Source organism: Aquila chrysaetos, chromosome 9, assembly GCF_900496995.4.
Source record: "Aquila chrysaetos chrysaetos chromosome 9, bAquChr1.4, whole genome shotgun sequence".
NCBI lineage: Eukaryota > Metazoa > Chordata > Aves > Accipitriformes > Accipitridae > Aquila > Aquila chrysaetos.
The window spans coordinates 25,268,439-25,289,633 of record NC_044012.1 but is presented as its reverse complement, the minus strand read 5'-3'; the positions used below and the strand labels follow the sequence as shown (position 1 = coordinate 25,289,633).

Genomic DNA, 21,195 nt, shown 5'->3' with positions numbered 1-21,195 from the left:
AGAGGGGAAGAAGCCCCCCCGGGGGCCATGGCCGGCGGTGGGGGTGGGATCCCCTCAGGACCGATGTGACCGAATGCACGCGACAAAGAAAGGATCCGCCACCTTCTCGTTTTTGTAATTTTTATGTAGATATTTAACCCTACACCTTTATCAAACATATATGATGGATTCTAGCAACTAAAAAAAAAACAAAACAAAACAAAAAAATTTAAAATAAATCAAGTAAAATTCCAACTTCATATAAAAGCCGCCGGCGCGGCTGCGGGGCGGCCCTGCGCGGGGGGGGGGGACGACGGGACGGGCAGCACTCCGAGCGCCCCCCCCCCCCCGCGGGCTCCGTCTGCGCGTTTTGAACGATCCGAGAGATGGAATTAAAAAGTGATTATTATATACACACACGTAGAAAGTCAAAGTGTTCCCAGGGGAAGAGAAAAAAAAAACCAACCAAAAAAACCCAAGATAAACCAAAAACCAACCAACAGACGACATTTTCTTCCCGCGGCGGGTGAGCTGGAGGGGGGGAACACAGGCTGGGGGACCCCTCCTTGCTCCCGGGGTGCCGGGAGCCAAACAGTCCAGCCGGCGACAGCGGAGATCATCGTAGGGTGGTTTGGTTTTGTGTTTTTTGTTTTTTTTTTTTTTTTTGTTTTTTTTTTTTGTTGCCTTTTTTTGGTGGTTTTTGCCAGCTGGAGGGGGAGCGGTGACCGTCGCTGCAGAGGAAGGCACAGGAGGGGTGGGGGTGTGGTCTCTGCCACCGCCAGCGCTTGGACCCTTCACTCCTCCCTGCGGCAGCGATTTGGTAATCGGCTAAAAAACAACATCCCAACAGCACGCTTCATCTTTCCTTTCGGTTTTTTAAGTTTTTTTTTTCTTTTTTTTTGTGGTTTTTTTTTCTTTTAACTTTTTAAACTACTACTGGAAGTTTTTATTTCAACAGCAATGCTTCTTCTTGTCGTTAAAACTTTTTTTTTTCCTAGTCACGCACCAACTGGGTGGGCTTGGGAAATAAACAACCGCAAAAAAAAAAAAAAATTAAAAAAAAAAAATTACAGAACATTTAATTTAGGAGGTGGTTATGGGGCTCTTGAGGGAAAGAAAAGAAAAAAAAAATTATGGAAAAACCAAGTGAAAGCGCTACTCCGTTGCTCTCTACAGCGTCCAGATGCCTTCGCTCGGGAGCTGGGCGTCTGCTTCAGTACCTGGGGGGGAAGAAGGGGCGTTTTGGGGCAAAGAAGGGGGACCCCCTCCCGAAGGGCGGCCGGGGCCTTTTCAGGCTATGGAAGGGGTCTCTGCTTACGAAGGGCTCTCGCGGCCTGAAGTCAGCCCGGGGGGTCCTGACCAGCACCCCACCACGGCTCCCACCGTCCCTGTGAGCAGGGGGGCCCAGGCCGCGGGCCGCCCCCAGCTGCTCCCTGGAGAGGGGGGTCAGACCCACGGCCTCACGGGAGCGGGACAGGGGGGCTGCGGCGTGGTCCCGCTGTTGGGGTTGGGTCACCGGCTCCCGGGGTCCGGCGTGCACGGCGAAATGCTCTTTCATCGTCCCTTGGTGGATCGTACCGTGCTCCTTGGGGAAGGCGCCGGCACCATGCTCCACTGCCATGGGGGGTGGCGCAGGGAAGGGGGCGCCGCTGTGTTCCCCAGCTGGCGGCGGCTGGGAGGGGAAGGGGACGCCGGTGTGCTCCCCGGGGACAGGGGGTGGCGGGGGGGGGGGGAAGGGGACGCCAGCGTGCTCCACGGAGGGAGGTGGGGGGACACCATGGGGCAGCGAGAGCGGAGTGGAGGTTTCCTTTGAGAAGGGGTTGGCGTGATCCACCGACGGCATGCGGGGAGGGACCGAGTGATCCCTCGGGAAGAGGCTGCCGTGGTCCTTGGGGGGGGCAGCTGGGGGCCCAGTGGGCGGACCCACCGGCTCCCGTTGGAAGGGAGTCCCATGCTCAATGGGAGGCGGCGCAAGGGGCGGCGGTGGCGGCATGTGGTGCTCGAAAGCGGGGCTGAAGTTATTTGTTCGGAAGTTGTTGACGCTCTCCTGGAACGGCGGCACGTGCTCCTTGTACGGTGCTGGGAAGCCCCCCATGCCGGGCAGCTCTGACGTGCCTGAGGGCCCATTATCGAAGGCGCTCCCACCGCTGCTCATCTCGAACCACCCCGCCGCTCGGCTTGCCTCTCGCCCGTGTCCTCTATTCCCCTTTCCCAGAACCCGGATGGACTCCACGGTCTGGATGGGCTCTCCTGACATCCCCCTGCTCGAGGCGTTGTGGTAACCCAGCGTTTCGATGGGGGCCCCTTTCTCCTCAGTGCTGTCAGGCAAGTCCAAGCAGGACGAGGAGACCCTGGTCTCTATGCGGTAGTGCTCCTCCTGCGGCTGCGACTCTCCCTTGGGAGCTCCGGCTGGGCCGTGACCAGACAAGCTCACCCCCTCGCTGGAGCTACTTTTGGAAATTTGGCCAAAATGCTTCTCCTCAGAGGACTTACGGGAGGCGTTTTTGAGCATGTTTTTGAACTCAATGGTCGACGTGGCAGAAATGGAAGAACCCAACGATTTCTCCACACTTGCCGTGGGTGCTCTGCCTGCAGGGCTGGAGAGGGCGTTTTGAGAAGAGAAAAGTGAGCGGTGGGGAATCGAGTGGGGCGAGTCCGGGTATTGCTTCTGCGAGAGGCCGGAGTGCACCACTGATTTTGGCAAGTTGTTGTGATTGGAGTCCGGTGTGAAAAACACATCATTCTTGCTGGGCGAAGGGGAGCCGTCCGAGGTGGAGTCGTTTCCCCTGAGCCCATAGCTCCCGTACATCCCTGGAGATGATGCCAGTGGGTCGCAGCTCTCGCTCTGATCAAGAATAGACCTCATTGACTGAGGAAAGGACGACTTCACACCAAACTCCTGTGATCTTTGACCATAGCTGGACAGGACCGGCTGGTACTCTGCAGCTTCAGAGAGTTTACTTGATTTCAAGATCGACTTGGCAGGCTTCTTCTCCAGGTTTAGCATGGCCGATGGTGGCGGCCCGGAGTAATCAAAGTCGCGGTAATCTTCATCTTCTTGAAAAGACGTGTCTGGGTAAAACTTCTCCTGGGAGGAGTCCATTAAAGAGGAAGGTATCTCCATGCTGTCTGCAGACTGCTTGTACAGGCCAGACGGAGACTCTCTACCAAGGCCGAAGGGCCGGTAGGTGTGCACAGAATTGGATAGTTCTTGGGAATATCCGTCGTCCCGGCTCTGAAGAGGTGACCTCGTGCTGCTGGGAGTAGAAGAACCAGGGCTCATGATTTTCGACAGCAGGGAGATAGTGTCGACATTGCTTGATGTTGGCTTATCCATCATCTCGTCCTGGGTGGGCGTCCCACTTCGCTCATCGCGCACCGGTGTTCCATCCACATTGTCCATGGAAGTGCTGGTAGGACCACGCTGGAAGTCAGACGCGTGACTTTCTGTTGCGATGCTGGACCCTAAGCTGCTGAGAATTGGAATATTCAAGTTCAGACCGCTGAAGCCAGGATTTCCCTTCAAGAAATTGTGTATCTTCATCTCCAGGCTCGGAGAAGGGGGTTCCGATTCCAGCTTCGCTTTTGAAATTTCGGAGGATTGACCCAGTGAGGTTTCTGTTGGCAAAAGGGAAGAAGGGCTGGTAGGGTGGGAACTGGAAAATCCCAGGGAATTGGTTGGCGGCTTAAAACTGGAGCTTGACAGCCCTGGCGTATGTCCCACGGGAGCCTTATTAACTGAAGTTGAGGAAACCTCAGCAGTAGATGAGTTTGGAGAATAACCAAAACTTTTGGATACAAAGGACTGAGTATTGGAAGGAATATTCCTCCCCTTCACGCAAGGAACAGTCGTGTTGGCTGGCGATGCTGAAGTGCTCTGTGAAGCAGTTTCGCTTGACTGAACGGTATTTCCAGCAACACTCTGAAGTAAGGATGACAAACCTGGAAAAAAGAACGCTGCGTTCAGATATTCAGGTAAGAGGCAAGTCAACCTGAGCTGCTGTCAAGGGAAAGCTTTCAGTATTTGTACTGCAGATGTCGTTCCTTAAAACCGCTTCATGTTCTAGCCAGGAAAATGACTGGATTTTGCTGCATTAATATTGCCCTTAGCACCCACCGAGGTGCAAACTTTTGCCAGAGGCTCAGATTCATCTATAAATATAAATTACAACATACATCTGAATAAGGTGGGTAATAACTCATCCTGGCTTTGTAACCAGGTGTAAAAACCGCTGCACTACCGACCAGGGTTACACATGCAAGGCGCAGAAGCAGGACCAGCATCTCTGGGAATTTTTTTGCTCGAAAAAAGTGCTCTCGGAAGCACAGGGAAACCACAAAGACCTCTCTTGGTTTCCTGTCCTGTTCAGTGCCCTTCCACAAAGCATTCTGGATAAGCGCCCTTTGGTCACGGCAAAAATAGGAAGATGTACAGAAAAGCAATAAAATTCACTGGTCCGTAACAGATATGCTACCTGAGAAAAAGTCATGCATTTGCCAAAGACATGATACATTCCAAATAAGATTTTCTCCCTTCATTTTCACTTTAGGACAAGCACAGCAGCACATTTCAGCATGGCCACCGCCATCTATTACACAGTTAGCCATTCCCTCAAGACCCGCTCTGGTACCTTGCAATGCTGGTGCAGTCTGAGTCTGGGTTTTGGAGAGAGCAGACAAAATACTTTCGGGAGTTATTTCAACTTTGGAGAGAATGTTTGCTAACGGATTTGAAGGAACAGATGGAGTCACCATGACAGGAGTCTTCAGGCCGCTAGTAAGAGCTGTTGGGCTCGTCGGGGTTCCTGGAGAAGGTCTCGAGGCAGGACTGACACCTAGGACGGAAGCACACACCACTCACGTACGTTGCTTCATTAACAGAAGCTTTTTTTGGCTCAAGTTTTCCACAGATACAACTGCAGCAGAGCTCCACAGAGTCTGAGCAAGGAGAGGCTCATGAAGCCGACAGTCATGTGTCAGAAAGACTGAGCCAGATCTTTTAAGTAGTAACTCATTCATGTTTATTTTGAGACAATTAAAACTTTAAAAGATTACAAAACACAACTCCATTGTTAGCTCTGTTAACCAAACACCTGGGCTAGTACCGCTTCAGCACTCACCTGTATTTTTCATTACAGAAGTTAAACTGCTAAGAATGGAGCTGATCTTTGCCAGGTCCACGTTGGCCAGGTTGGGCAACGCAAGCGCTGGTGATGGAGGGACGGGCGCAGCGCTCACCACCTTTGGAGCCGGAGGAGTCAGAGGAGTCTGGGCAGGTGTCGTCACCGTCACCGAAGTTGTGCCTGCTGCAGCAGTAGATGGCACCACTTTGGGGACGCTTTCAGTCTTTGTGGGTGCCGAAGCTGGAGCAGCCTGCTTCTCCTTCCTCTCTTCCACTGCATCAGGGAGAGGGGAGAACAAGACCAGAATCATCACTCTGTCCCCAAAGAATTACTTAGGGTACAGGATTTTCAACGGGACCCTCATCATTTGGCATGTTAGGTCTGATTCCTGCAGACTATGTAAAAATGTATTTGATGAGTGGTTTGGGAGATGGGAACAATCATGGCTAGATTGGGACTTCCCTGCTTGTGTCAGGGTACTGTGGCAGGAGATTGAAACCCAACAGCACCAATCCACAGCCCAACAAGGGCTTTGGGCATCCTCTCTATCCCAAATGAGGCTTGAAAGGACTGTTTTGTCTCATTGTAATTTCTACATGACAATCATTCTGCTGCCCCTGCAGAACATACCAATAATTTTAGACGTGTCATCCTCCACATCAGAGAGCTCCATGTCTTCCACATCCCGATTGTCCGTCACAGGCTCTGGAGATACTGTCTTGCGGCTTCCGACCACCGGAGACCGGGAGTTATCCTCCTCCCCCATCCCCTGAAAAGGGGACTCTGAGCCCGTCGGAGATGGGGCATCCATACTTGGAGAAGGGACAGGAGACTCCTCCGGATCAGGAAGCGTTGCTTTTAACTGGTCCAGCTTTTTCTTTAGATTGCTCACTCGATTAGCAAATGTTTTATAAGCCTAAGAAAGAAAGGACATCGGCCTGAGTATCTTTTACAGGAAGAGAGCATGCCTCAATCACCTCCCTAATGAAGAAGCACACAGCCTTAGAAAACCACTTCGAATTACCTGTACCCTGCAGTGAGAACTCTGCAGTAAGAACCCAGCTTTACAGTGTGACTTGCAGAGCAATGACCACAAAAAAAAAGGGAAGGTAAAACCTTTTTCCAGTGACTTAAAACAAGTTTCACAAAAAAATAATGTTTTCTAACAAATATGCTGCCAGTTTGGTTTGGTTTTTTTTTTTTTTTTGTAGGGCTGAGGGGGCGTTGGTTGTTTCTACAATGCTTTACTGAATTCTTTGTTCATTCATCTAGTTCGCATATTGATCACAGCTTGTGCAGTATCCAGAATTAGGATTTGTTACACTAACTATAATTTTCTCCCCATTTAAAAATCCAGGGGGGCTACAAAATTCCAGCAACATACAAAAACTGAGCTTCTGACCCACGGATTTTTGTAGTGTCTCCTTTTCTTGCCCGACACCTCAACCCTGCTCTTTTTTGAAACCATTTGTACAACAATCACGCCAAACTTCTTAATTTGTGAATAGAGACAATGCATTTTCTAGCTTCTGAGATGCTTAGTTGAACACAGGTGGATGTCGGTCCACCCGAGGAGGATCGAGGAATAACATACTTACATTTGCTACCACCTTGACTTCCTTATACTGCGCTTCATAAAATATACCGGCATTCTCCAGGGCTTCAGTGAGAGAGGGGCCATTTTTCACTTGCTTGTCTAAGCCATTTACAAACTCCTCCAGCTTTGAACTTGCTTCTTCAAACTCCTTGGAGAACTTTTTTCCTCCTGTTTTATCTGTGAGGAGATTAACACCACGTAAATAAGCTGCCCTCTGCCAAACAGGAAATCAGCTCTCAGAAGCGCGTCCTCAACAGCAGCAACCGGGAAATTCAGACAACGGACACTACATCATGCCGTACACTCCCTAGACCACCCCATTCATCTGTCGATATCCATTGAAAAAAGAGGCCAAGTTGCTAGCAGTCTCTATTGTTTTTCAACTAGTTATTAGTGATAAATAAATTCAAGACACAGAAGTGTAAAATTTTACTCTTTCAACTACCCAGAGAGTGTACTTCCATTTTGGAAGAGGCAAAAATCTTGAGTTTTGTTTTTCCTTTGTTACCATATTCCAAGGGTTCCTAACATCATCAGCGTTCACATCTACAAGTTACGACTGTAAATGACCATTTTCAAAGACTGCAGTCATGGATTACCAAGCACAGCTAGAGCTATCTGCAGTTTTACAATTAAATTTCCTGCTAACATGGTTCAATGTAACTCAGTTCGTTTACCCCTAACATGCACTGCTTGCTATCGGACTCACAGTTGGCATTCTCAAACTGTATCCATTGATGGATGCCTTCACTCAAAATATTAAATCCAAAATTATTTATGGGGTTCTGAATACATTAAGGACAATGCATGTTTTAACGACATAGGAGGGTGTGTTTGAATAGTACAAAATACACCTTCATCACTTCCGCTTTGTCTGAGGTCTGTATCTGTGGATTTCTATGAACAGGTTCAAATTAACAAAGACTTTAGGCTTGGTGGTTCTTAACGGCACTTTGAAATTCTGGCATTTTACAGACACAGTCTGATTTCTGGTCTAAGGCTCAACAGAACCGAGGACCTCCTACAACTGTATTTGCGCCTCCTTCAATTACGTCAGGTTTTGTACGTTATACGCTGTCTTTACCTTTTAAGCATTTAAGTGTTTCAGTGCTGCACACATCCACTCTCATAGTGGAAAGCTGCTTCTCTTTCAGTTCTATCTGGTCTTCCGAGCGCTTATATAATAGCAATTCATCAATGAGAGACTGCGGCTGAAAAAAAATCAAACAAGAACAGCATCCTCATCACATTCCACGGAAGAGAAGCCCTGCTGTGCAGAGCTAACAGCACAAACTTGCTTCAGCGACAAACAATGCTCCGGTTCAAAAACATTTCCAAATGAGAGCTAACGCAGAAATGAACTGTGCGAATCTCTGGATTTTTAACCTCAGGTCAAAGAGATCAGCAGACTCGGGCTCAGGCAGAGGCTGTAGTTCTACAAGTCTCCTTGTAGATGATGGCTAAGATTAGGGAGAGGCCTTTTTTATTTTCTTTTTTTAACACTACTAGTGCCCACACATTTCACTAACACACCGGACTCCTTTGGGGGACCTAATTTAGATAAATTTCTTGCCACCATCTCCTTGGCCACCCTAAACTCTTCCTTCACTACGACGATCTGACCATACGCCTCAGCCAGCCCCTCTAAGTGTAGGACCTGTGAATTTCACACAGCTCCTGAGAAAGCAAACTGCTCTCTTCCACAAGGTTACCCCAGATGAAAACCAGTGTTTCCGCAGGGAGCCTCCGCACTGCTCCTGAATGCTTTCCAGCTGCCTTGTTGTCCCTAAGGGTGCACAGAAGCAGTAGCAGCCCTAACATTGTATGCCAAGGAACAAAAAGACACCGAACACTAGAGCTTCCCATCAAGCTTATGCTGCTGGTGGACGTAAGCTACACAAAAGCTACAGCCCAAGGAGGGAGGTTAATGCAACGGAGTATTTCCACTTGCAGACTTACTCTGAATTCGGCAACAATCTTGGACTTCAATGCAGCTTTCGGGTTTGTGGATGCTGTTGGAATAAAGAAAAAATATAAAGAAACCAAGGAACTACACCCCAACTAAAAGTAAGTCACAACAGGCAGTTCTAACAGAAAATATTTTAACATAATTCAACAAAAGACTTGCAGACTGTTGTTACTCATTACATTTTCTCCTCCACACAGATGTCCCTCAATGCGCTGGCTTTCCATTACCTAATGGGAGGACAGTCACGTGCAGCTAGATAATGACTGAGGTCAACAAATTATACTATAGTTTGTTTTTTTTTTTTAACATGCTGTAAAAATTTACTGTGCATACCTTTTCCAGCTCTACCATTGGGAAGACAAGTCCCTGCAAGGGTTGATCTAACAGCCTTATCCAATGAGTTTATACCTCTCTACAAGGAAGGTAACATTATTTCCTAAGTGCCAGACTTAGAGCTGACATATGCAGTCCAGCATTTCCTTCGGACAGGATCTCCCCTCGATACTTACTAGACCTAAACATGCTCTCAACCCTAAAAACACTTACACCTCTATTCTAACATCTTATTAACAGAGCGGGGGGGGGGAACAAATCCCACTATCAAGAGACACTAAATCCATTGGTTTCTGGACAAAAAAGGAGAAACATCTGATAAACAGCAAAACACTAAACCCTTCATCCATGCTGAATATAGCACATTTTTGTTTAGGAAAGCAGCTTGTGATGTTAAGCCCAGTAATAAACGCTTCCAAACTCTTTTATTAACCTTCTGATCTCAGCACATGTACAGGCGGGTGCACGCCACATCTTACACCTAACGTTCCACCATCTCGCTTTACAGACCATTCAAAGCTTTAGCGTATAATAAGATTAGTAAGATTGGTATATTATAAATGCATTTCCTGCTAGACTGCACTCCCGGTACTGTCGGACGCCAGAGTTCATTATCTGCACTGCCAGCTTCCAGTTTTCTTTTATCCTAGCACCTAGTTTGCTGTCGAAGATGTGTTCCTGAGCACAAAGGTAGTGTCCACCTCCTGCTGCCAAAGTACACGGTTCTGTCTGTCTTCTCTCCATCTCTGAATAGTCTAACGCCAGTTTCCAAGAAGTTCCACCAGCTCTTTCCTCTACTGTTCATAACCTCCACTCTCATAAAGATATTTTTTTTTTCCTCTTACTTCATTCCTTTAAAAAGTGGTTCTCTAGCAACAACTCCTTGGTGCTTTACATATTAGTCTGTAAGGAGCTTTACAAGCCTGGAAGATGCATGCTGGCTCATGTTTTAGTCCAGGTACTTTGCCCGGTTTGGGATAGCCTTTCTTCTGCTCCTCAAGAAGGCAATTTCTATATTAGTTCAGAGAGTTCACATTGTTTCCTTACTTTGCGATTTCTTCCACGGCTTATTCGGTTGTTTGTTCAGAGTTTCTTTCAGCTGCTTCTGAGTTTTGAAAGTGGTACCTGGAAAACATTTCATTTTTTGCAGTCTGGCATTATGAGATTCCTTTAAGAATCTGGTTTTGGTGCCATATGGTTGCATGGTAAAAGAGTGAACAGAAATTTGTTTTAAAATACCTAGACCAACTTCCTTAGATGAGCTGCTGGATGCCCAAGAGAACCTAAGTTTACTCAGGAATACAGCAACCTGTGGCATGGTCTTCCATTTTTAAATCAAGTTTCTGTTTGCCCTTACACTAAGACAGTTCAAAAATCACAGTAATGACCAGAGTAAAAATGAAAAACACAAGGCATCTAAAAATAAAACTATACCACTCCGCTCTTTAAGTAGGCTTTTACAAAATCATCATTCAACAGGCAAGTAATACAAGTTGGGAAAATAGCCACAATACCTAATTTACAAGTAATCTGAAATACTTTTGTTTTCAGGTTACAAAAATTAGAGATTTCAGAACGTACACATAAACTTCACTTCTCAACATGCAACGCCCAACTAAAGCCTTTTCACATACCAAAGCCTGAACCTGAGACACCGTGTTTCTCCTGCCATGATGACGACTGGCTCTCAAAACCACACGTGAGGATTTCCTGAAGCACCTTTAGCTCTTGATGTAACCAAGCAAAGCAGAAACATGGACTAATTTCCTTCAAGTATTTGAGTATCGGCTAATTTCTTGTTTTAACTGACTATGCGTGTTTCCAGTTAACGTTAGTCATTTCAGCTTTTAAGCAGAGATCTTTCATAAATACTCGAGGACACTTCACCCTCCAGCTTCGCTCCCAGCCTCTTTCCGACACCACAAATATTATTAGTAAAAACAACTTATTGCTGAAAGGGACTCAAAGGTAGAGCCAGGGACAGAAGCCCTCTACCAGGGCACCGTGTTCAGGACTTGTAGGACCACTTTACCTTCACATTCTGTTTACTCTCAGCTGGAACAATTCCAGCTTACATGAAAGGATTCAGAGCTGTCTTGAGAAAGGTACAAAAAATGTGAAGCAGATGAATTCAGTGCTGCTCACGTACAACACCTCACTACTTTAAAGTCTGTGCTAGGTGCAAATGCAGAAAGAACAGATACGCACAATAAACTCATTTTACTTAGTGATTCCAGACATTTTCTTTAACATCACCAAGCTCACGTGTTAGTCTGTAAGGTAAGAAATGCAAAGGGTAAGTAACTTACTCAGAGCTTCTTTTAGTGCCAAAATGGTTTCCTCGGGGTACACATTTCTGTCCTCCCAGATTTTGAAGATTCTTTCAATAGATTTGGAAACAGATGGATCCCTGAAAAAGAAGAGCATATTGGGTTTTCTTTACGCCCACACTGTAATTTCTCATGATTCTAGAATGGATAATAATGTAAATAATGATGTATTTAAATAAAAACTTTAAAAGACCCTTCAGACTGGGAAGTTCTTTGTCCAGGTGACAACTTTAGTTGTACTGCAAGGGGTCCCAGTGAGACCAAGGCAGCAAGTCTGCACACTTGGGAGTTAAGCAAACACACACTTCCATATCGTAATGGATCAGGGCCCTTTTTGGGGTAAAATTAGGTGGTTTTGGAGCAGTAAGAACACCAATAGGATTTCTCTGAAGCCTTTCTTCATGGGAAAAAAAAAATTTTGTTACTCTTCCAAAGCAGTTTTCTATATGGATACTCTGGGAAAAAAGTGATTATTCCAGGGCGGGGAAAAAATAAAACATGACTCTCTTCACAGGTAAGAGTAACTACTTCAGAGAGAACTGACTGTAGAGCAGATGACCAGAAGTGTTGAACTTCATCAGGAAGACAAGCTCTCCCACTCATCCCTGATCACACATCCCCTCTGTGCCTAGCAGCATCAGCCTTGGGAGTTAAGCAATGTCATCTCTAAGAATCTCCAAAGAAAGAAAAAAAAGGAGATGGCCTGGTGTCAAATAGTGTATCTCATCCAGGTGCTTCTGTTTCAAGGAAAAAAAAATGACAAATAAAACATCTGTAAGCAACCACTTTCAAAGCATGTTCTCTGTAGACCCCCAAGTCAACACAAGGGCGCAGACCCAAGGGACAGCTCTTGGGGTAAGAGAGGAAAAATGCATGATCAGACCGGTCATCACCCTGCTAATCACCTAAACAAAGAGCGCTTTCTACAAAGCAACCCAAATTAAAGTTCACGCACCCCGAATTTAGCGCTCGGAGGGCAGCATGCAAGCCTGAACCCTACCAACAACCAGAAGCGACTGCCCCAGAGGACTCCAGCTCGGAATAATAAACTCTAATTGGAAAGTGGAGCTGGCACCGTCGCTCCCTGTGGGACCCGGGCAGCAACTGGCACTGCAGCATGGCTCCAAACCCAGAGCAAAGGGGCTGCTCTGCACCCTCAGGCAGCGGGTGCCCTGCCAGGCAGAGCTATGAAAGGAAAGGTGCTTCACAGAACCCTTTGGGTTGGGAGGGACCTTTTTAAAGACCACCTGAGCAGCCATCCAACTCAACTTCGAGCCCTGCTGCATTTGCATTCCAGCTCAGTGCCCCAAGAAAGTGTGACGCGTTTTCCGGACACTTTTGCTGCTTTTTAAACCAACTGGAAGAAGGCTGGTCACCGAGATTCTGCTGTAGAGTGATACTGCTGTCCCTGGCCACGACAAAAATCTTCCATCGGGGTCCAAAAAGGGTAGCCAATTCACACCTCCTGTGGTACACAAACACTGGAAGATGGAAGCAGAAGGTTCACAGAACTTTTATCCATTTAATCATTTCTATACCAACATCCGGAACAGGACCGGGCTTGGTAAAGCCTGTTGGGGCTATCAAAGGATCGGTAACTTGCAATTCTTGCTGTAGCTTTTCCTTCTCTCTTTTGCTTTGGTAGCTCATACTCCCAGAATTTTTTCTCCCTCCTCTTCATTGCTGGCATCTATTAATGGTATTTGCAACTTTCTCTTCTGGCAACTTACATTTAAATGTAAGCTAATGAGTAGTCCAACTTTAACCTTTTCCCTGCCTCATGCTACGTTCAACCATCTGCTGCTTCAAACTCTGTTCCAAAGACACAGAAACCAGCAACATCACGTTACTACTAAGGAGCTGCTTCGTATTTTTACCATGTCCTGCCCCTTAAAGGCCATCTGGTTTGAGGAAGATTCACAAACCAAAACGGAGGGCAGCAAGGCATCCTGCGGTAACGACGGGACGGGGCTCACCCCACCAGGACACATGCCAGCATGACATCTTTTCGTCCCACATTACTCTAATAAATTAAAGTCTCTGATTTCCAGCGGAGCACAAAACCACCTTTGAGAATGCATTACCTTGAAACAATGTTTTAGCAGATGGGTACAGCAGCACAGGAGCCACAGAGAAGCTTGCAGAAGCCAGGCAGGGATTAGACTGGCATCTGCGACGCTTGTTCTCTTGGTGGGTGCCACAGGCAGATCCCTGGAGACCGCAAAGACCACCTCCTCCTCCTCTTCCTCCCTGTCTTGTTGCACCCCTCGTCACTGTAACTGCTCCCCCAAGTCTGCCACTGTCCCCGCCAGCAGCAGCACAAGCCGCCAGTGCCTGCAGGCAAGGGGAGGGCAGAGCTACACAGCACACACATATTGGTGCAAGACTTGCCCCTCACACCACTTCATGTGATAATTTTACTCCAAGGAGACCCCCATGCAAATTAAAAGCCAGCTCTACGCCCATTCTAGCACATTCCTTGTAGAGAAGCTCAAACCCACACAGTCGTTCAAACAAAATCCTTGAAATTTTGCTGATGTTTCTAGAGTTTGAGATGTTAGAAGAAAAAAAATCACATTTTCTGAGACATTCAACCTTCCAACACACCATTACTTACTTCACTAATGAAGCAGCTTCAGGAAGCACTTCTGCAAACGTATCACGAAAGACAATCGCGTTTTTTCTCTTGCAGTTCTGTATGACGTCATTGGCCAAGTAAAAAAGGTTCAGTCGATGAGGAAAGGCAGCTAAAGACAAAAAGAAAATTCAGATTCATCATCAAGTAGAAGTAGTCACGTAAGCCGCATTTTGATAACAACATTTAAGTGCCTGCTTTTGGCAGCGGGGTGTTCAGCATTTCTGTCAATGGCATGTCCAAGGGCAAGTCTAACGGTCAAAACTGGGGACTAGAGAGAAAATCTTCAATTTACAAATAATTTCCAGATCTTCCCAAAAACTTCATGTTTGGTAATGTCAAGCCTCAACTCTGACTTGGGCTTAGAAAGCTGTTGACCGTGTGCTATTTCTACAATACCCGCACAGCAGGAGGAACCGTACAGCCAGAGAGACCAGCATCGCCTGCCGTTAAAGGTCGAACACAAAACAGCACAAACTTCTGCAGGGGAAAAAACCCAAACGCTCCAGAGCATGGGTCTGGTCTGGTCTGGTCTCCAAAGCTCCAGCATCACCCTGTTTGGCTACTGACTCAGTGCAACCTCCCGTTTAATGATTTAGAGGCCGCTTAGTCATATTTTCTAGGAATCATCATGTATAAGTCTCCCCTTTTTTAAGCTGTAATGGCTTAAAACGGCCTCTAAGACTCACAGCTTTATCAGGGAGGTTTTACCAGGCACATACCTATGTCCATAGCTGTGCAGAGGGCACTTACTACAGACAGGGAGAGATATTCTCCACATCCCTTTAAACACCTCCTATTGATACACCAATATTTACTAACCTGTTTAATAAGCACTGCTGGTTCCTTGGCTGCCTGGATGGCCCTTTCCGATGCGCAATTTAACGCCAACCAGGCACCACCTTTTGTGCGGCACACAAAGGACCCCGGATCCCCGTCCCTTCTCCTCCAGAGATCGATTTCTCCAAAAACACCTCCCCTGTCCCTGCTGAGCTGGCACTGACCTTCGTGCCCAGACCTCCCACCCACAGCCATACTCCAAATGCATCCACACCAAACGCACCTCTGATCTTCCTTATATTCAGCTCCAAATCTAATTATTTCACCAAACCTCTTCTTCAGTTGGCCAGTAACAGCGCTTGTAGCGCAGTAAGCTCATCCACATGCTAATTAGCTGCTTCACTTAATTTAACAACACAACACGAGGATTTAAATATAGGAACAGTGACAATAGACGGTTTTGTTTCACGTGCCCATGAGCTCTATCAGGCTCCCACCTTCCCCGCATTACACCCCCCTCCGGCTGTACCCCAGCTGCACCAGTAATCAGAGTTTTTATCTAAAAACCCCTTAATTCTCCATCCCGCTTCATTTTCCAGTTGTCCCTACCTCAGCAGAGCCTCTTCCCATGGCACAGCTGCACCTTGCCGCTCTCATGGTCTCCGGGTTTCCCGTCAGGAAGCTCTTAGCATCATCCCTGGTTCAGAGCCCTTGGTGGGAGCTTACCCCTTACTGACACCACTCCTGCATTCAACCTGTCGCAGAAAAACCCCAACCCACCCACCGCGGCAACTCAATCTCCGGCAGCTCTGCGCTCTCCTCCTGCTCAAAGCCAACCAGAAATAAAGCCAGGATTTTCACAAAACTCATTCACACCTTAGACCGCGCCTAAGGAAAAGCCACTACGTGAGTATTTTCCAGCCAACAATAAACTCACATGCTTTTATTGGAAACTAATTGTTAAATTTTATCACCTGGCTCTTTTTCAACGTTCCTCTCTGATGCAGCAAAGAGGGTCCATGGCCACTGACAGACTTCTGGCAAGGAATCCATCAAAGTAGGATCATAGCCACAGAAATACACGGTTAGTTTATTTTTAGTACACTGAATGCAATTATTTAAAATCCTTATCATAAAGCAGAGAATTCCTGCTCACAAATGACAGGGCGTGCTCACCCATGGGAAGCTGGGCATGAAACACCAGTGCTTTCTGGGACTCCTCTCTGTGCACAACTCTTGCCTGTCCTCTCGCACGCCTTTCCTGTGGAAGGGCTCGATCCCTGAAGAGGAATCAGCACCAACCAAGCAGACCCAGGTCCAGCACACACCTATCACAGGAGTCCCGGCATGCAGTGAACTTGGTTTAAAAGCTCACACCAGGAACATTTTGACCGTACAAGCTCTACACTGACCTACTGATATTAAAGGATAATTTAACATGTTGTTTGTTCAAAATGAAGATCTTTCACAGAAGGCAGCCTCTTCGGGAAAGCAAAGTTGGGGATACATGCAAAGGCTTAGTTTGGTTTGATCGTCAAATCCTCAACAGGTTGATGCCATGAAGAGAAGACCCTCCATGAACCCCTACAAGCGGCACTGATTCTTCTTGCTCGTTGCTGGCGCCTGCTGAGCATCACTACAGCCCAATGGGTAAGCAAGAAGCATCGTCCAGCCCTAAACCTAGCACAGGAACAGCACGGCAGTCAAGGGGACAGCCAGCCCCCGGGGCGACCCTGCTTCCCACAGCCCTGTCCCCTCCACCACCCCTGCCTACAGCGGCCACCGGGACACATGGCCAAAGGTGTGAGACCCAAGCCAGGCATCGCACAGCCGCTGCCTCCACCAGCACTGCACCCAGCTTCTCACCTGTACTTTTGCTCCTCACATATTTTCCAGCTATTTTTTTGCTGAAGGTATTTTTCATCCTTCCCACCAGGCTACTCCAACACCGCTCCGGCAGCTGCCATGTCAAGGAGCCCCAACTCCCATGTCCCAGCATAAGCTTTTACAGCAACAAGCACAACAAGCCCAAGGATTCTTTACCAGAAACTGTTATTTACAACCTTCACCCTAAACATGCTTACACGGTAGAGAGGAGTTTGTCTGAGTGAGAAGCAGAGTGAGGAGCGCTCTGCTCTGCCTGGAGGGCTGGAAATCCACCCAGAGTGGTGCTGCGCTCACCTGGCTGCCCGAGACGATTCAGAGCCAGCCTTCCCCAAAACGCCAGCCTCAATAATCTATCAGATCAGCATCCCATCAAAATGGGTTTTCTGTGATTTAATTAAAACCCAGCACTCCACTGCTAGTTCACCCGCTGGTCACTGGATGCTCTTTCTATCTCGGTGATGTTATCCACCAGCAGAGATAGCACTGATTTCGTATCTTGTGAGATAATGCAAAATAGATCTTGAAGATATATAAAACCTGAAGCCAAGTTCAAGACAAATGCCAAACGCGTGGAGCACAGCTCGCACCATCACCTCTGCCACCACTTCCACAAGGCTGAACGCAGACCTCAGCCAAGGCAGAATTAATTTAGCTCCTTGATTTAGAGCTAATATTTATAAAACAAGATTCACCCAAATTGCACAGTAGGAAAGATCCATGCTAGACCAATAACCTAGGCTACGGACAAGCTGCAAAAAGAAAACCAAGCACCTTGGGGTCCAAGACACACTTTGTACAAAGGGGTTTCAACCACGTTATGCAACTAGCCATATCTGATGGGTGAATGGCTTCTTAATTACTCTTAGACTGTCTCAGCTTAAACTGGAGAGGAAATATAGACAAGAAACAGGAAATTTTATAACTGAGCCCACCGCAGCTTTTTGCTCAGCTCCAGGACAGCCACCTTCTCCATTGACTGATGCCTCTGGGTGGCCGGCATGCAATGTGTCCAATTTAACTCACATTTAAGAGCTGCTCACCTGGACGCACTGATGAGACAACCCTCCTCTTGAGGGAAAGCTCTTGATTCACAACAGAAACTTTCCAGAGGTAAAGTTATTGCAGCATTACCTTGCAGAAACATTTATGACATGAAACTCTTGGCCAGCAACTGCAGCCGTGACTGGCTCATGCTCAGGACAAGCCTTGACCCGGGGAAGGAGATGCCCATGCCAACAGCAATGTATTTAAATACCAGCACTCATTTTTTTTTTCTGAAAGGACCAAATCTTTTGTCCAACTAGCCACATACCTCTTTGGTTACACTGGACATTTCACATCAGCTGAAACGAGTATCTAACAGCGAAGCACAGAAAAATCTGTCAAGGTACGGTAAAATACAGATGCTAGGAAATACCCACAGCAAAATGCAGCCATTTCCTCTCAAGAGCATGCAGGGGGAGAGGGATCGGCCACCCCTCAGGGCAGGAGCACCCACGAGACCACCAATGCTCAGGCAAAATCCCTTCACAGCCCAAGGCAGGAGCACCAACTGACCCGCAGGCCAGCCCAACGCCTACTTACTCTGATTTATAGAAGATAAAGAATAAAAAGGCCGATTTTTTTCCCCACACTTGACATTTTCTAAAAGCCTCCTGCAAGAAACCGCCCTCAGCTCAATACTGGCATTGCTGGAGAGACACCGGGCAGGAAGTGACCCACTCAAGGGTCTCACGCTTAACAGAGATGTGCGTCTAAGAGATACGAAGGCACTTCTCCCCCCAGTTAAAGGGGGGTGCCTTCACCTTCACCTGGGCAGAGCACCGACATACAGCCCCCAATCCCACCACAGCCATTCTTTGCTAGGAGCTCCCTGGAGAAAGCAGCTTTTATGCATTCTTAGAAGATTTAGAGTTAAAATATTTAAAAGCTGGGAAAGGAACCCAAAAGCAAGCTGCACTCGCCGTTGCTATCACCACTGAACTCTTCTGGTTGGGACCACAACTTCCTGCTGCGCGAGAAGACGGGAGAGGCTGTAAGGTCCTTGGGGCAGAGAATGAAGTCTACCATGATGGGAAAAGCAGGGAAAAAACCCCCACCACATAAGCGGGAAGTAACCAAACAATCAGGGGTCAGGGCACAGCAGCATCATGGCTGCTGTCAAGGGATTGTTTTAGCTGGTACCTTGGACAAGATGCTTTAGGAGGAACCTGGACAAACATGAGGGGTGTTAAGGGGAGATCCTCGCAAGGGCTGCGCAAGGAAAGCCTTGAAAGCGCTCATACCAAAATAAAACAAAAAGTCCAGGCCGGTACTAAGGGCTCAGGGGGAGGAACCAACAGCCCAGCAGCAGACATGAGCTGGCAAGGCAGGAACAGAGCATCAAGGGCCCTGCAAGTGGGAACAATTAAATTACTTTTGATGAGCTTGAGAAGGAGGGAAGGAGTAACGGAGGAGTGCAAGGGAGAAGGAAGGGGCAGCGCCAAAACAGCGTCTCTGGAAGCTCAGCTGCCTTGGCCAGGAGCTGAAAGACGAATGTCAGCCATGGAGAAGCAGCAGGAGTCCAGGGAAGAGTCTCCGCTCCATGAGCCAGCGGGACAGGAGCTGTAGGATGGTAAACATGGGGGAGTTGCGCTGGCAAGGACCTGCCCGGAGGCACAGACAGGGAACGAGGAGCCTGACCTACAGCGAGACGTTCACTGAGGTCCTAGAGAAGAGCCAGAACGGCAGCTGTGACAAGAGACACCAAGTCCAGAGGAATCTGCGCATCCCGAGGAGAGACATGAGCTAGATTTTGTTTGGAGGGGACGTGCTCAGAGCGAGAGGGAGGACCGAGGATGGTCCCACAGGACCCCCCTGGTGACAGGGGCTGTCACAGAGATGAGGATTTTCAGGAGAGGTGGGCAATGACAGCGAGGCAGGATGGACCAGGGCCAGCTTCTCCTCACCAGCAGGTCAGTATGGACCAGAGAACAGCCCTCGGGCTCTCACCTTACCCTCTTTAATCACGCATGTATGGACAAGAAAAAAAACGTAAATCAAAAATTTCGGGGAAAAGGGCCCTCTGCATTTTGCAGAAGGGCCTTGATAATGAAAGCCAACTATCCCAAACTTTACAAAAGGTTTAGCACAAACTAGAGCAACGCTCTGGGATGGGAATGTTATCTTCCTGTTACTGCAAAGCTTACTTTAACTCCTGTGACAACAGGCAAAACCTTCACACAGCAGCGAGACAGCGGAGATAACGCCACCTTGTTTAGACTCATGAAAACATTAACTTTCCCACTCTCAGGTCACTGCTGCATCACCCGTGGGCGCTCGCCAAATCCGAGCGTTGGCACCCAATACTTATTCGTGCCCACAACAGGCTGCTTTGACCATGGAAGGGGACAGCGACGGTCCCTGACCCCCACAATGCTGAAGGCATCTTTCCCCCCAGCTCTCAACGTTTTAGAAGATCCCGGGCAAGCACACGCAGAATTCCGGAGATTGAAGGTGCCACCATTCAGGCGCAGACACGCAATTTTGTGTTTTTCTAAGCATGACAAGGTGATGCTAAGCAGAAACCCTGCCCAGGGGCCACGCAACACCGACAGAGTTCCGAACGATCAGAGACCCTCCGATTTCATCGCTGCCCGATGTCGGCTCCAAAACCTCCGACACAGCCGCGTAAACTGCACCCCATCGCCCTCCCCCACTGCGGACCCCCCAACCCCAGCCAGCGGCAGCCGACAGCCTCCTGCCCCACGCACTCTCCTCGCCCCGACAAACACCGGGTGAAGCAGGACGAGGCTACGGGAAGGTGGACGAGCACCTGCCCGAAATCAAGGGACGGTCCCCCCGCGACCACGGCCCCCGGTCTCCCGCCACCGGCGCCCCGCACTCACAGCGGCGCAGCCACTTCATCCAGTGGTAGACGATGGTGCTGTGATGCCGCTTGTTCTCCAGGCACCAGGAGGAGAGGCCCTGGATGGACTCCATCGTGTTGGTCACCGCCTGCAGCTTCCTGTCGAGCGAGGCCTCCAGCGCGCCGGCCGAGGAGGAGGAGGCGGCGGCCGAGGAGGAGGAGGAGGAGGAGGCCCGGCCGCCGCCTCCGCCGCCCGCCGCCATCTTCCCGCCCTGCTCGCCCAACCGGGCCGCGCGGACGGCGGCGGCGCGGCTCTGCCCGCTCACGCTCTCGGCCTCGGCGGGGCCCGGGCGGCGGCGCCTCAGGAGGCGGCGGGACCCGCCGCGGCGGGGCGGGGAATGCGACGGCCCTGACTACGCCGGACCGAGGAGTAAACGGCGGACGGGCGGCTCCGCCCCGAGGGCGATCGTTCGGCCGCGGCCCGTCGGGCCCCCGTACGGCTGACCCGGGCGGCGGCTGGGAGCGGCGGCGGCGCGGTCAGCGGCCGGCCCCCCCCGCGCGCAGCGCCCGCCCCCCCGCCGCCATTTTGTGCCGGGCTCCCTCACACGGCCCGCCGCGACTCTGCCCCCCGCCCCCCCCCGCCACCGCCCCTCCGCGCCTGCGCCGCCGACTCGCTGCGCACGCGTTGATCCCGCCAGTCCCGCCGCGCCTGCGC

General features: G+C 49.0%; 1 protein-coding gene across 2 annotated transcripts; it reads right to left on the bottom strand.

The window, feature by feature from the left end:
- Positions 1-106: 106 nt before the first annotated feature.
- RPRD2 (regulation of nuclear pre-mRNA domain containing 2) lies at positions 107-21,068 on the bottom strand. Of its 2 annotated transcripts, XM_030025878.2 has the most exons (11): positions 20,521-21,068; positions 13,949-14,078; positions 11,311-11,411; positions 10,049-10,126; positions 8,659-8,711; positions 7,784-7,910; positions 6,701-6,876; positions 5,733-6,018; positions 5,100-5,375; positions 4,611-4,814; positions 107-3,921 (listed from the first exon to the last, which is right to left on the bottom strand). In XM_030025878.2, exons 1-11 carry the CDS (start codon positions 20,741-20,743, stop codon positions 1,193-1,195), a joined length of 4,383 nt encoding a protein of 1,460 aa, XP_029881738.1. In that variant the 5' UTR covers positions 20,744-21,068; the 3' UTR covers positions 107-1,192. The 2 variants fall into 2 exon arrangements, with proteins under 2 accessions (XP_029881738.1, XP_029881739.1); XM_030025879.2 differs by lacking the exon at positions 10,049-10,126.
- Between the last annotated feature and the right edge of the window lie 127 nt (positions 21,069-21,195).

Coding starts and splice junctions, on each gene's coding strand:
- RPRD2 (XM_030025878.2), bottom strand. CDS start 20,743: ATGGCGGCGGGCGGCGGAGGCGGCGGCCGGGCCTCCTCCTCCTCCTCC. Junction 8,712..10,048: donor GCCGTGGAAGAAATCGCAAA/GTAAGGAAACAA, acceptor TTATTCCAACAG/CATCCACAAACCCGAAAGCT. Junction 3,922..4,610: donor GACTGCACCAGCATTGCAAG/GTACCAGAGCGG, acceptor TCTTTTTTCCAG/GTTTGTCATCCTTACTTCAG.